General features: G+C 36.4%; 1 protein-coding gene across 2 annotated transcripts in view; it reads right to left on the bottom strand.

The window, feature by feature from the left end:
• ubtd2 (ubiquitin domain containing 2) overlaps nucleotides 1–7,289 on the bottom strand; it is a 39,610-nt gene extending 32,321 nt beyond the window's left edge. Inside the window, exon 1 of one of the 2 annotated variants that reach the window (XR_007181233.1) lies at nucleotides 7,073–7,289. Coding sequence is in view for 1 of the 2 variants with exons in the window: in XM_048165828.1 (XP_048021785.1) it covers nucleotides 7,073–7,244 (172 nt within the window). In the remaining variant the exon portion in view is untranslated. The remainder of the gene's footprint in view (nucleotides 1–7,072) is intronic. The other variant, XM_048165828.1, reaches the window with a different exon arrangement.
• Nucleotides 7,290–13,085: the final 5,796 nt, after the last annotated feature.

Here is a 13,085-nt window from a genome sequence, read left to right as displayed (position 1 = left end):
AGGAGGAACTTCAACACTCTTCTTTCTGAATCGAATCTAAAGTAATTTTTGCTAATTAGTATGGTTGAATTGAATCATTGAAGGTCAGAAGCAAAGACGTTGGTTAAAGGATTAGTTCACGTTCAAATAAAATTTTCCTGATAATTTACTCACCCCCATGTCATCCAAGATGTCCATGTCATTCTTTCTTCAGTCGAAAAGAAATTAAGGTTTTTGATGAAAACATTCCAGGATTATTCTCCTTATGGCGGACTTCAATGGACTCCACTGTTGAAAGTCAAAATTACAGTTTCAGTGCAGCTTCAAAGGGCTTTAAACGATACCAGACGAGGAATAAGGGTCTTATCTAGCGAAACAATCGGCAAAACAGCACTTTCGTATTCTTCAAAAAGTTTACGCTGTCTGTCCTACACCTTCCCTATTCTACTTACGGAAAAAATGGAACTGCCGCTGCGTTCGTTCCATAAATAGAATAGGGAAGGTGTAGGACACACAGCATAAGCTTTTTGAAGAATACTAAAGTGCGGTTTTGGCGGAACCACTTGGAAGGTGATCATTTGTTTATATAAAGCATATACATTTACATTTTTTTTCGAAAATGACAGATCGTTTTGCTAGATAACACCCTTATTCCTCATCTGGTATCATTTAAAGCCCTTTGAAGCTGCACTGAAGGAGAATAATCCTGGAATGTTTTCATCAAAAACCTTAATTTCTTTTCGACTGAAGAAAGAAGGACATGGACATCTTGGATGACATGGGGGTGAGTAAATTATCAGGAAAATTTTATTTGAAAGTGAACTAATCCTTTAATAAAGTGATATTAAATACAAGGATTATTTGTTTAATTCAATATAGTTAATTATAGGTTTGCATAATATTCTGAGATTGCATTTCACTGTTTTTATTAATTTTAAGGAATATTGAATGTTTGTGCAAGTGAGATGAGTAAATGCATGTTTATATTTAGTCTAGAACTACAATAACCATCATGTTCACACAGCCCACACAACACCTCTGCACTTTATTTCTCTCAACATGGAGACAGGAGAGCTGTCAGTAAATAAATGTGAAAAAGTAACTTGCATTAATTATTTGAAAAAGTAACTTAGATATTTTGTTGTAAATTGAAAAAAAGTAATTTGTTACTTTACTAGTTACTTGAAAAAAGTAATCTGATTATGTAACTCAAGTTACTTGTAATGCATTACCCCAACACTGCTCATAAATACATGTTTCATTACCTGATTAATAGGTGTTTTTGAATGAATCTCTTGAATGAATGATTCAATGACATACATTTTTTTTAAGTCACTGTAGCCACCTGGTGGCGTAAAGATGTAATCGCTATAATCGTTATTTGAAGTACCAAACTTCCAAAGGGGGATTTGCTCTATTTTGAAATTTTGATCGTTAACATAGACATCAGTGCTTTTATCCGAATTATAAACATTTATCCCAGTACTTCTGCGATAATATGAATATTTGTAACACAGAAATAACGATACTGTGTGCTTGAAAAGACTGTTTGTGAAACGGTTTCATACCTACACACAATACCTGCTCTCTCTGGATCAGCGGCAGCACAAACGCAAATCTGAATGTTCCAGTGCGATTTTGTCAAATATTTTAGACACATTTCAGAAGGACATCGTGCGACTGTTTGAATCGTGATCGCGATCTTTTAATGATTAGGCCTAATCATGCAGCTCTAGTGTGTGTGTGTATATATATATATATATATATATATATATATATATATATATATATATATATATATATATATATATATATATATATACACACACCGTTGTTGGCCAATATTCGAGATTTATTGTATCTGCTGCTATTTGATATTCAATTCTACATGCTAATTTCATCTAATTTTATATTTAGACTAACTTTGCTAATGCTCACTTAAAGTTAATCCTTACAAATTTACAGAATTTTAATTTCTGTGTGAAATATGCCTTTAACTATGGAAAACATCAATGTTTCAACACTTTCTGCCATGGAATTCACATTTTCTGTGCTGCCTGAAATGCCCTTGCAAATGCCTCTCAATAACTTCCAGCTGTCTTGAATTCTCTGTTAGCTGGCCAACAATAAAACATCATCTAAGATGAAAGGAATTCTTGGAAATTAATGGCAAGCTGTCTGGGTTATTAACATAGGCAGGTATGGGTCACTTCACTGATCTGTAAGCCAATAGCTTTATAGTTTCTGAATTCATATTTCACTTTAATTAAAAACAAAGGCCTGGGGGCATATTTATGCCGACAAAATGTATATGTCAGAGAAAGCCGGTTTTTCATCCTTACATCCTCTCTATATACACATTTTCCTTTAAGGGTAAAAAAGGAGAAACCTAGACATTATCATTAAAGGAAGCAGGCCAAGATGTCAGGCCGACTCCACGTTCCACATTCATCTCCATGACGACCCAATGATCCAGGTGAAGCGTGGCCTGGCATGAGGACCGCTGCGTCTGCCTGCTTGGAGAACTTGAACACTGCATAATGCAAGACAGAAAAGACACTCAAGTTTCACCTCACAAACAGCTCAGAAAACACCCGACTTGAGCAGTGAACAGACTGCTGTGCTGAAACAGTGTTAAGATGACAAAAATATCTGAGTGGTAATGTATGAATGCTAAATGAATTAAGATAAAAAAAAAAATAAACTGTTGGTTTTGAAACAAACCCCTAACCCTTAATATTAGGGTGTATTCACACTTGTAGTTTGGTTCTCTAGGTTCTTTTGATCCGGACCAAAAAAGAAAATTATGCATGGTTCGCTTAGCGTTCACTCTACATTTTTAACACCGAACCTAAAGATATAACAGAAAACTGTACTGAACTGTACTGGGAAATATAGCTCCTATGACGAGGGTCCTTTTTAGGGTCGCATCTTGTTACATCATATCCTGTTTTTTTTTTTTTTGTTTGTTTTTTAGATGTCTTTCATCCATTACATTCATATTTCAGTCGAACCACACCAGAGTTCGCTTGGAAGCTGAACCAGGCCGAGACCCCCTGAAAAGTTAGGTCTCGGTCCGCTGGTTTGGTTCGGATGGCAGCGTTCTCACTTATTCTAATGAACCGCACTAACAGAGCAATTGCACCAGAGTTCATTTCAATTGAACTCGTCTAACTTGTCCCACACTGTGCAACGAACTTTAACGATACCTTAAATTGTGCGGTTTGCGGAGAAGAGGAGTGCTATTTACTATTACAAGTAGCGATTTTACCTGATGGACGATAAAACGAATCTCATAAACGAAGATTCAAGAAGGAACCGAGCTATATCTGAGGACCAGATTATCACAGAAACTTTGGGATGGACTCTTTTGACATAAGCCAGAAAGAAACCACCAAGTAGCCACTCAAGAACACTCTAGAATAAAAATGACACAAAAATAAAAATTCATGTTGTTACAAATCCAAACCGGTATGACTTTCTTTTTTATGTGGAACATAAAAGATGATATTTTGAAGAATGTTTTTGTCAGAATCTCTGTACTTAGAAAGTCAGTGGGGTATAAAACTATATTAGACCTATGGCTGCCCAATAAGACCAAAATTGTATTAGTCGGTTAGTCACAAAAAAAAAAAAAAAAACCTCCACAGGAAGTGCAAAGTGACGCTTTGTGCTAATTATGATAGGCAGGAAGTCCAAACAACCTCAAAAATGGCTTATCATTTGACACATGTAAGTAGTAACAACTAGTGCTGTCAAAATTAGTGTGTTGATGCATGCGATTAATGTTTTCAATTTAACGCAGCATCCGTTTTTTCCTGTCATGATTTGGCATAGACATGACATAGACATCAGTACAACACATTTAATCATTGTTTAAATCTAATTTTCTTGATTTTTTTGTGAGTACCATGCTTTACCATGCCTCAGAGAAAAACACTATTTTGTGATGTAGCTAACATAGCATAACAAGCTTGCTCTAACGTTAACCCGCGGATTGTGGAAGCTAAAGTATTAGCACGCTTACTGCATGACATGGAGGTGCCGGCGCAGTCACTTGCATTTTTCTTGTCTACTTTTTTCTTGTTTTCTTTTTCTTGTCTACTTTTATTTGAATAAACCACAATAACAACAATACAAAGTGAAAACAAATGCTCTCTCGATTATGTAGCTTTATGCGTGTATTTGAACGCAGAATATGCTATATATATTACACCTATATATTAAAGCCTCATTAGGGTTTAGTATGGTTTAGTAAACTTCATATTCAACCCAAACTTAGCCATTACTTCTTCGAAACATTTGCAATCCCTTGTGCCACAACTACCTCCATCCCCGAGGTGCTGTTAAATTGCTGACATCCAAATCAAGCGCCGTGAGCTGTGGAAAATTAGCAGCCATTAAGTCTGCAGGTAACTGTCAATTTCAGAAACTGTTCAGGGTTTCATCTAAGGGTGCCACTCTCATTACAATAATGACACATGATGAGTAATTTAGTCCCATAGGCTTTGTCTAGAAGCTATTTTTGTTCACCATATGGGAGCCTGAAAGAGAAGAGCAGTAATTGCTGACATCTTATATATTGTTTTATACATCATCCATATTGTGTTTTGGCACAAGGACCAGTGAAGCTTCCTGTATATCAGCACTTCTCCGAACAAAAACATGAGTTTGATTGTGACATCAGCAGGAACATCTGTAACACAAGCGGGAAATCACGAGTGTCTCACTCAACTAAACAAACTCAGAAGACTTCAATCATTGTGATGAAACAGAAGTCAGTTTTGTGGTTTTTAATCCACATATGTTATATCTGAAGTTATTCAGCATATATGCTAGTGTTCCACAGTAGTAAAAACATACACATTTAAATGTTAGTCTTTCTCTTCCAGCAAAACAAACCACAAATATCAGTGAATCATTTGGTCCAAGTAGCCCTTGCTAGCTATTATGAAGCAAAAAAACAAATTATCTACACTGACAGAGCCATTCAAAATTAGTTATAGTGGCATATTATTGTGACAAAATAATGTTTTTGCAATCAATCACTATTTTTTCATTATATTATAGTAGACTTGCCCATGACACAGGAGTTGGGAACAACATTTTTTTTTTTAAATAAACCATCCATGTTTTCTCTCCCTCCAACATTGCTGGTTTCTCTCATTAATGTGACGTGCAGAAACCTGAGTGGAGTTGAGAGCCATTCACACTAGGGACGAGAATGTTTTAAAAATAACTATAACTACAAACTTATGTTATAACAGTTTAATAGTAGATTAGAATAAGTCCACACCATGGCTATAATGATAACAACATACAAGAACAATAAATCACTTTCAGATTGTTTTTTTTTTCCAGCTGACGAACGATAAAAAGATGGACAGTGATTCACACAATATCATTCTTCTGTGTTGTTTCAGTTGTGGTGTGGACTGTCCTATTCTCATAGAATAGGAATATTATACATAATACAATTAAAATGGTATAGTCATAGATATTGTAGTTTTATCCTATGGTGAACGGCCCTTTAAAGGGTTAGACCGCCCAAAAATGAAAATTCTGTCATTAATTACTCACCCTTGTGTCGTTCCAAACCTGTAAGACTTTCCTTCATCTTCAGAACTCAAATTAAGATCTTCTCCAACACGTTCCACCACAACGCATGCGTGTTGTGTTGACGCGAGAGCAGACGTTGTTGCGTGAATGCATGTTGGAAATTAATATTTTTTAAATAAAGTAATAAATTGTGTTTTTTTGCACAAACAAAGCACTCGCGTCACTTTATACAACTGAGGTTAAACCGCTGGAGTCACATGGAGTACTTTAATGATGTCTTTACTACTTTTCTGGGACTTGAAAGTGGTAGTTGCATAGGCTGTCAATGGGACAGAAAGCTCTCAGATTTCATCAAAAATATCTTAATTTGTGTTCCAAAGATGAACGAAAGTCTTACTGGTTTGTAACGACATGAGGGTGAGTAATTAATGACAGAATTGTAATTTTTGGGTGTATTAACCCTTTAAGGCCTGTTTACACCAAACCACTATTTATAAAGATGACTATAATGATAACTATATATTAGCGTCCACACTAAGGAACAATAATGTTCACGCTGCAGTTATGTTGTCTGCCATTTTAAATGCTTTTGTTCATAAGCTTGAAATAAATAGTTCTGGAAGTGATTCCAATGATATTGTTCCTCTTTGTCATTATCATTATAGATGTGGTGTGAACTTCCCTATTCTCAGAGTTGGAATGATTATTACAATTATTTAAATTATATAAAACAATTGTTCTGAATGCGATTCTGGGGGAGGGGAATCTTTGCTGCTCTGCTCCACTCGTATTCACGTTCCAGAAGTTTTCAGTCAATCACGGAAATAGTTTCACAAAAATTGTTTTCTCTGAAATTATTTTTGAAAGTATTTTGGTTGGAGAAAAAAAATATGATTTAACTAGCTAATTTTTTAAACGAAAGTTATACAAGTTGTATAAAAGCAACATCACACTCGGCATCGTGCTGTTGGTCTGAATATCAGCACGGCCTTGTGCTTCATGGCCAAATTACAGCCATGCAGATATTCAGTACAACAGCACTCCTAAATATGAGATTACCTGAATAAACAATGAACAAACAATGTTTGAAACCAAATGATTTCCAATAAATGAGATAAAGACAAGGATGGGGAATAACGGGGGATGTTTCTGCATTCCAAGGCAAAACCATGACCACATTTTACTAAAAAAGAAAAGAAACAGAGACTCACTAGCCATGCAGCTAACACACTCTCTCTTTATATATAACACACAGCTAAAGCTAACCAGCTAGTAGGAAGGTGTTATATGCAAAAAGACTCACTGCCCAAAGACAAAGAGCGGTGGGGGAGAATTATGAAAACATTTGCATAATCACGAAATCACAGTCTTAATTGTTTCTACAGCCAGGCGCGTGTCCGAGAGGTGCCATCGAGTCTTACAAAGCGACGCAAAACCCACCACGATGTTTCAAAGCACTAACAAGCCGAGAAGGAGACAAGGGAAGCAGCGCAAGACCCAAAACAGCATTTCCTGGATATGCTTCATTTCCTACCTCCGGTTCCGTCCGAGTTTTCGTTTAAACTGCCTGAAGAATCATGATGACTGCCCACACAGCCACCCATGGATGTTTTCATGCGCCTCTTCCCCCCGCGGACCCGCTCTGGTTCGGTTTCCCCCCGTCCTCTCTCTCTCTGCTGGGATAGAGATTGACAGGGCGCGGGCATCAGCTGGAGAGAGGCGGGGTGGGTATAAGCATACGCGGCTGTGACTCAAAACCTAGTGTGCTGCCTGATCACAAAGCAATCAGAACGCGCATATATGGGGCTCCAAAATGCTGTCTAGGTAGGCAGCTCACTAGGTTTCCAGACACGGCCAAGGTGATCGTCTATAGTAGCCTAAATGAGAAACTGCAAATGAGAGAATACAGTCAGTGCTCTTTTTTTATATAGTTTATTGTTTTAAATGCTAAAAAGTGTTGTGACCTGAACTGAGGTCTTGTGACACGACCGAATTTATGTTTCTTATGTGAAGTTTTCACATTCTATATAACCCATGTTGCAGCTTTTAATGGTCTGTAAATTACCAATCAAATTTGACCTGTAAAATCACTTTTAAAAGCACTTTTTTAATTAAAACAATTGAGGGGTTAAAAAAGCTATTCCTTAAGCCAGTTGGCCTACTTAAACGATAGTGTAATAAGAACGGGTGAGTTTTTTTTAAGTTTTGTATACTAAAATAAATTGTGCCTGGTTACAAAGTTAAAATTTTATTTCAGTGAAGTGATTTCTAGACAGCTAATTTGAAAAAGCTAATAAAAAAACTGTTTTGATTTGTTGAACATTTTTGGTCACCCTAATTTCCGTAGGCTACATTTGTGATATTTTATAGTTCTGATTACTTTAACGTTAAATTATGAAAGGAGTAGGCTAATAATAAAGGAGTAGGTATCCAATCTGGTAGGCTATACAACAAACATTAAAGATAAGCTAAATTATGAATATGTGATTTGAGATGAATTAATGAGGCTATAGTAATGTAATGATTTTGTTAATGATTATTTGACAATCGAAAGTTTTGTTTGTTTGTTTGTTTTACATTATATCTTACATAATGCAAAAATCAAATACAGACATTTGGTTTTTCAGTTCTACAGTGTAATATGGCGCACCTTAGTGGACAAAAGTGTGCACTGCAAAACACTGCCACAGATAGATTCACAGGCAGTCATTATTAATGTCTGTCTATGTATCTGTTTGTCTGTCTTCCTGTTTTTCTATCTATCTATCTATCTATCTATCTATCTATCTATCTATCTATCTATCTATCTATCTATCTACGTATCTATCTACGTATCTATCTGTCTATCTATCTATCTATCTATCTATCTATCTATCTATCTATCTGTTTGACTGGCTGTCTGCTGTTCTATCTATCTATCTATCTATCTATCTATCTATCTATCTATCTGTCTATCTATCTATCTATCTATCTATCTATCTATCTATCTATCTATCTGTTTGACTGGCTGTCTGCTGTTCTTTCTATCTATCTATCTATCTATCTATCTATCTATCTATCTATCTATCTATCTATCTATCTATCTATCTATCTTTCCATCTGTCTGTTTGTCTATCTATCTATCTATCTATCTATCTATCTATCTATCTATCTGTCTGTCTGTCTGTCTGTCTATCTATCTATCTATCTGTTTGTCTGTCTGCTGTTCTATCTATCTATCTATCTATCTATCTATCTATCTATCTATCTATCTATCTATCTGTCTGTCTGTCTGTCTGTCCATCCGTCTGTCTGTTTGTCTATCTATCTATCTATCTATCTATCTATCTATCTATCTATCTATCTATCTATCTATCTATGTCTGTCTGTCTGTCTATCTGTTTGTCTATTTTTATGTCTATCTATCTATCTATCTATCTATCTATCTATCTATCTATCTATCTATATATCTATCTATCTGTCTGTCTGTCTGTCTGTCTGTCTGTCTGTCTGACTGACTGTCCATCCGTCTCTTTGTCTATCTATCTATCTATCTATCTATCTATCTATCTATCTATCTATCTATCTATCTATCTATCTATCTATCTATCTATCTGTCTGTCTGTCTGTCTGACTGACTGTCCATCCGTCTCTTTGTCTATCTATCTATCTATCTATCTATCTATCTATCTATCTATCTATCTATCTATCTATCTATCTATCTATCTATCTATCTATCTGTCTGTCTGTCTGTCAGGATCCTGCCCCGACAGTCTTGTCTGTTTTGTCCTTGTTTACAGTTTTTCTCAATCTCTTTGGCACATTTATCGAAACAGCCTTAAAGGATTAGTTCACTTTCAAATTAAATTTTCCTGATAATTTACTCACCTCCATGTCATCCAAGCAATTGACATTTCCTCTCTCAAGATCCATAAAGGTACTAAAAACATATTTAAATCAGTTCATGTGAGTACAGTGGTTCAATATTAATATTATAAAGTGATGAGAATATTTTTGGTGCGCCAAAAAAAACTAAATAACGACTTATATAGTGATGGCCGATTTCAAAACACTGCTTCAGGAAGCTTCAGAGCGTTATGAATCAGCATGTCGAATCATGATTCAGATCGCGTCAAACCGCCAAACTGCTGAAATCACGTGACTTTGGCACTCCGAACAACAGATTCGACACTACGCTAACGCTCTGAAGCTTCCTGAAGCAGTGTTTTGAAATCGGCCATCACTATATAAGTCGTTATTTTGTTTTTTTTGGCGCACCAAAAATATTCTCATCGCTTCTCACTGTACTCACATGAACTGATTTAAATATGTTTTTAGTACATTAATGCATCTTGAGAGAGGAAATGTCATTGCTGGCTATGAAGGCCTCACGGAGCCATCAGATTTAAACTAAAATATCTTAATTTGTGTTCCGAAGATTAACAAAGGTCTTACGGGTGTGGAACGGCATGAGGGTGTGCTGGTAGTTCTGTCCCGCTGGAGGCTCTTTCGTCGTGACAGGACCTCACATACCTGGCGGCTAGGTTTGAGCTTGCTGGGCTTTCTCCTAGCAGGTATGGGAGTTTGTCCATATTTGGTTTCTGATGGAAGTCTTTTGGTGAGTTGTGAAATGTTACTCACTGAAAACATTTAATTCATACTTCAAAACATGTCAGTAAATTGGCCAATGCCTCCAAAATAGCAAGTGTTTTTGTCATCATGTGAGCCACACTGCTCAAAATGTTTAGATGTTTTTTGGGGGGTTTTTTTCACTATGGAAATATTTGTTATATACAAATTGCAGGTTTTTTCTACTTTTTAGTTACACTATACAAGAATGTTAGTTTGTGTCCAGTTGAAAGCTCTTGTGTCACACACAGCTTTTTAGATACAGATTTTAGCAGTAGGTAAAAAGGTAATGTCAATACTGTAGTACACAAAAAGAAAATGGACATTTGGTCACACTATATGTGTCCTTATCTACTATGTACTTACATAAAAAATAAGTACAGTGTACTTATTGTGTTCATATTGTATTGCAAAACACTTGTGGTGCTATTGAAGTGGGATACGGGTATTTTGCATGTGATGGTTCACACAATGAAAGAATGTTTAGAAGAGTTTGACAGTTTCACTGAGAATCAACTCATCAGTTTTGATCAACAAGCCATGTGCATTTAGTTATTGTGCAAATTGTAGACACTTGTACTTATTCTTTTGCACACATGTGCCAAAACACATGCAAATTGCTTAAATCAATAATAAATCCAAATATAATGTGAACAAGACACTAATTGTTCAGAGACCAGAACTTATTGTTTTGAGAAATAAAAGTCTAATTCGAGAATTGAGCAAAAGCGATTGAAGAAAAATGTAAGATGTATTTGTTTGTCTTGTGCTTGAGCACATGGCTATGACTTTGTTTTTGTTTGCCATGTGCTCCTCTTGTTCCACCTCCTTGTTTGCTGTTACAACACCCCCTATCCAGACCTCATTTCACTAGTTGTGCTCACCTGATCCTCATGTGCTCTTGGCCCTTTATGTTGTGCCTCATTTCCTCATGTCTTTGCTGCTCTAGAAGTTATTTTAGCACTTACTGTAGTTTTTTATTTTTATTTTTTTATTTATTTATTTACTTACTTAATTATATAAATCTATTTCAGTACAAAGTATCCAGTATCCTTGGTGCTTTTTTGTTTTTTTCTCTAGTCCTGTTTTGCTTTTATTTTTATTTTCTCCTTCAATTCTTATTTTCCCTGTTAAGTGGGAGACCTGCTTTTATTTTGCTATTCCAATTTTTTATTTCTAGGATCTTAGTTCTTATTTTTGGTTCTCTTAAAGGTGCAATATGTAAGATTTTTGCAGTAAAAACCAAAATATCCAAAAACCACTAGGCCAGTGTTATATTTTGTTCACTTGAGTACTTAAAATATCCCAAATGTTTCCAACTATCTGTAAATCATGAGAAAATTGCAATTTTAACCAAGGCTCCGGGACGTGTGAGGAGTCGCCTGTCAATTGCGTCATACCCGCATTACCCTCGGTTTCCGGTTTTATTTTGTAGAAACCATGGAAACACTAAAGACGCCTTAATATTTACATGTTTTAATAGACAAATGAACTATTTAGTTACATTTATAGACAGAAAACTAATTGTTGTTATATAGCTCAACACGTTTAGTCTTATTGTTTAAATCTAATTTTCTTGATTTTTTGCGAGTACCATGCTTTACCATGCCTCAGAGAAAAACACTATTTTGTCAAGTAGCTAACATAGCATAATCAGATGCAGCTTTATTTTTTAGTAACGGTAATACAGCATTTTTTCTATCATACAATACGTTTTAAAATTAATTGCATGCCATTTATCAACACAAGCCATCCAGCATTTAATATGATATTCTAAAACCGATCCATCTTACTACAGTGTGCAACAAGTGTCTCATAGCAGCTGCCGAGCGAACGCACAGAGTAACGTTATAACATCATTGTCGACACACTCAAATGTATCTAATATGATAAACAGAGATGCGTTACCTCATACTCATTACCGGAAAAGCGGAAGCAGCGCCGACGACTGTGGCATAATAAAAGTTCCACTGCCAGTGAGGCGTGTGTTGCGCAATTGCTCCAGCGGCCTCGTTCAGCTCCCACAACACTCGGTCCTGCTCTGCTTCATACTACAGTAACGTTAATAATCGCATCCATGAACATGATTTCTTCCTGAGTCCAATCCCGATTGTTTCCACCGGCTGTGATGTGAAGACCACATGTCTCAAGATTCCATGCTCAAACTTGCCGTCATCAAGCTACGCCTTTGTTTTGAATAGGCCTCTAGCGACCTCTAGCGGACAGAAATCTTACATATTTCACCTTTAAATGTTGTTATATCTTGTCTGTCTTGTCTTGTGTCTCATTTGTGTGTTCCTGCCTTGTATCCTGAGTTCCCTGGCCACTAACTCTTAACTGCCTAGCAGCCTGACTGGTGCAGCTATCTAACTCAAGTTTCAAGCCTCTGGTTCTGTGAGCCTCTACCTGGCGTCAAGACTGGTGCTACATCTGAGATCTACATCAAGCTACGAGTTCCTTGTGTTCCTGCCTGGTCATTCCTTTGGAGCTCCCTCTACTCGCGTCATCGCCAACTTACTGACGATCTCAGTGGTCATCCTTCCAGCCGTCATTGTGCCTTCTGCCCTGCCCTACTGTTTGAATGGTTTCACACCTCACTCTCCCTGCTGTCTCAAGTCATCAGTCTTGTTAATAAAAACCCCTTGTCTGCTCCTTTGCATCTGTGTCTTATTTCCTGCAGAACATTACAGAACCCTGACATCTGTCTGTCTATTTATTACAGTAATAGCAGTACGTAATCACACATCCTTCTCTGAGTCTCCCTTTGAGTCCCATAAATTCCAGCAATTGACTCTTGACATCACATATTGTATTTCAAACAAAATCTCCCAGTAGATTTATCTTAAACAGATTCACTGATGAATAAATGTTCTTAATCAGCACTTTATAATGAGTTAGGCCTATAAAGACCCAACACAGGGTGGCAGTACTCCACTAAA

This window comes from Megalobrama amblycephala, linkage group LG18, assembly GCF_018812025.1.
Source record: "Megalobrama amblycephala isolate DHTTF-2021 linkage group LG18, ASM1881202v1, whole genome shotgun sequence".
Classification (NCBI taxonomy): domain Eukaryota; kingdom Metazoa; phylum Chordata; class Actinopteri; order Cypriniformes; family Xenocyprididae; genus Megalobrama; species Megalobrama amblycephala.
Note: the sequence above shows the minus strand (reverse complement) of the source record. Positions and strands in the feature narration are given on the sequence as shown.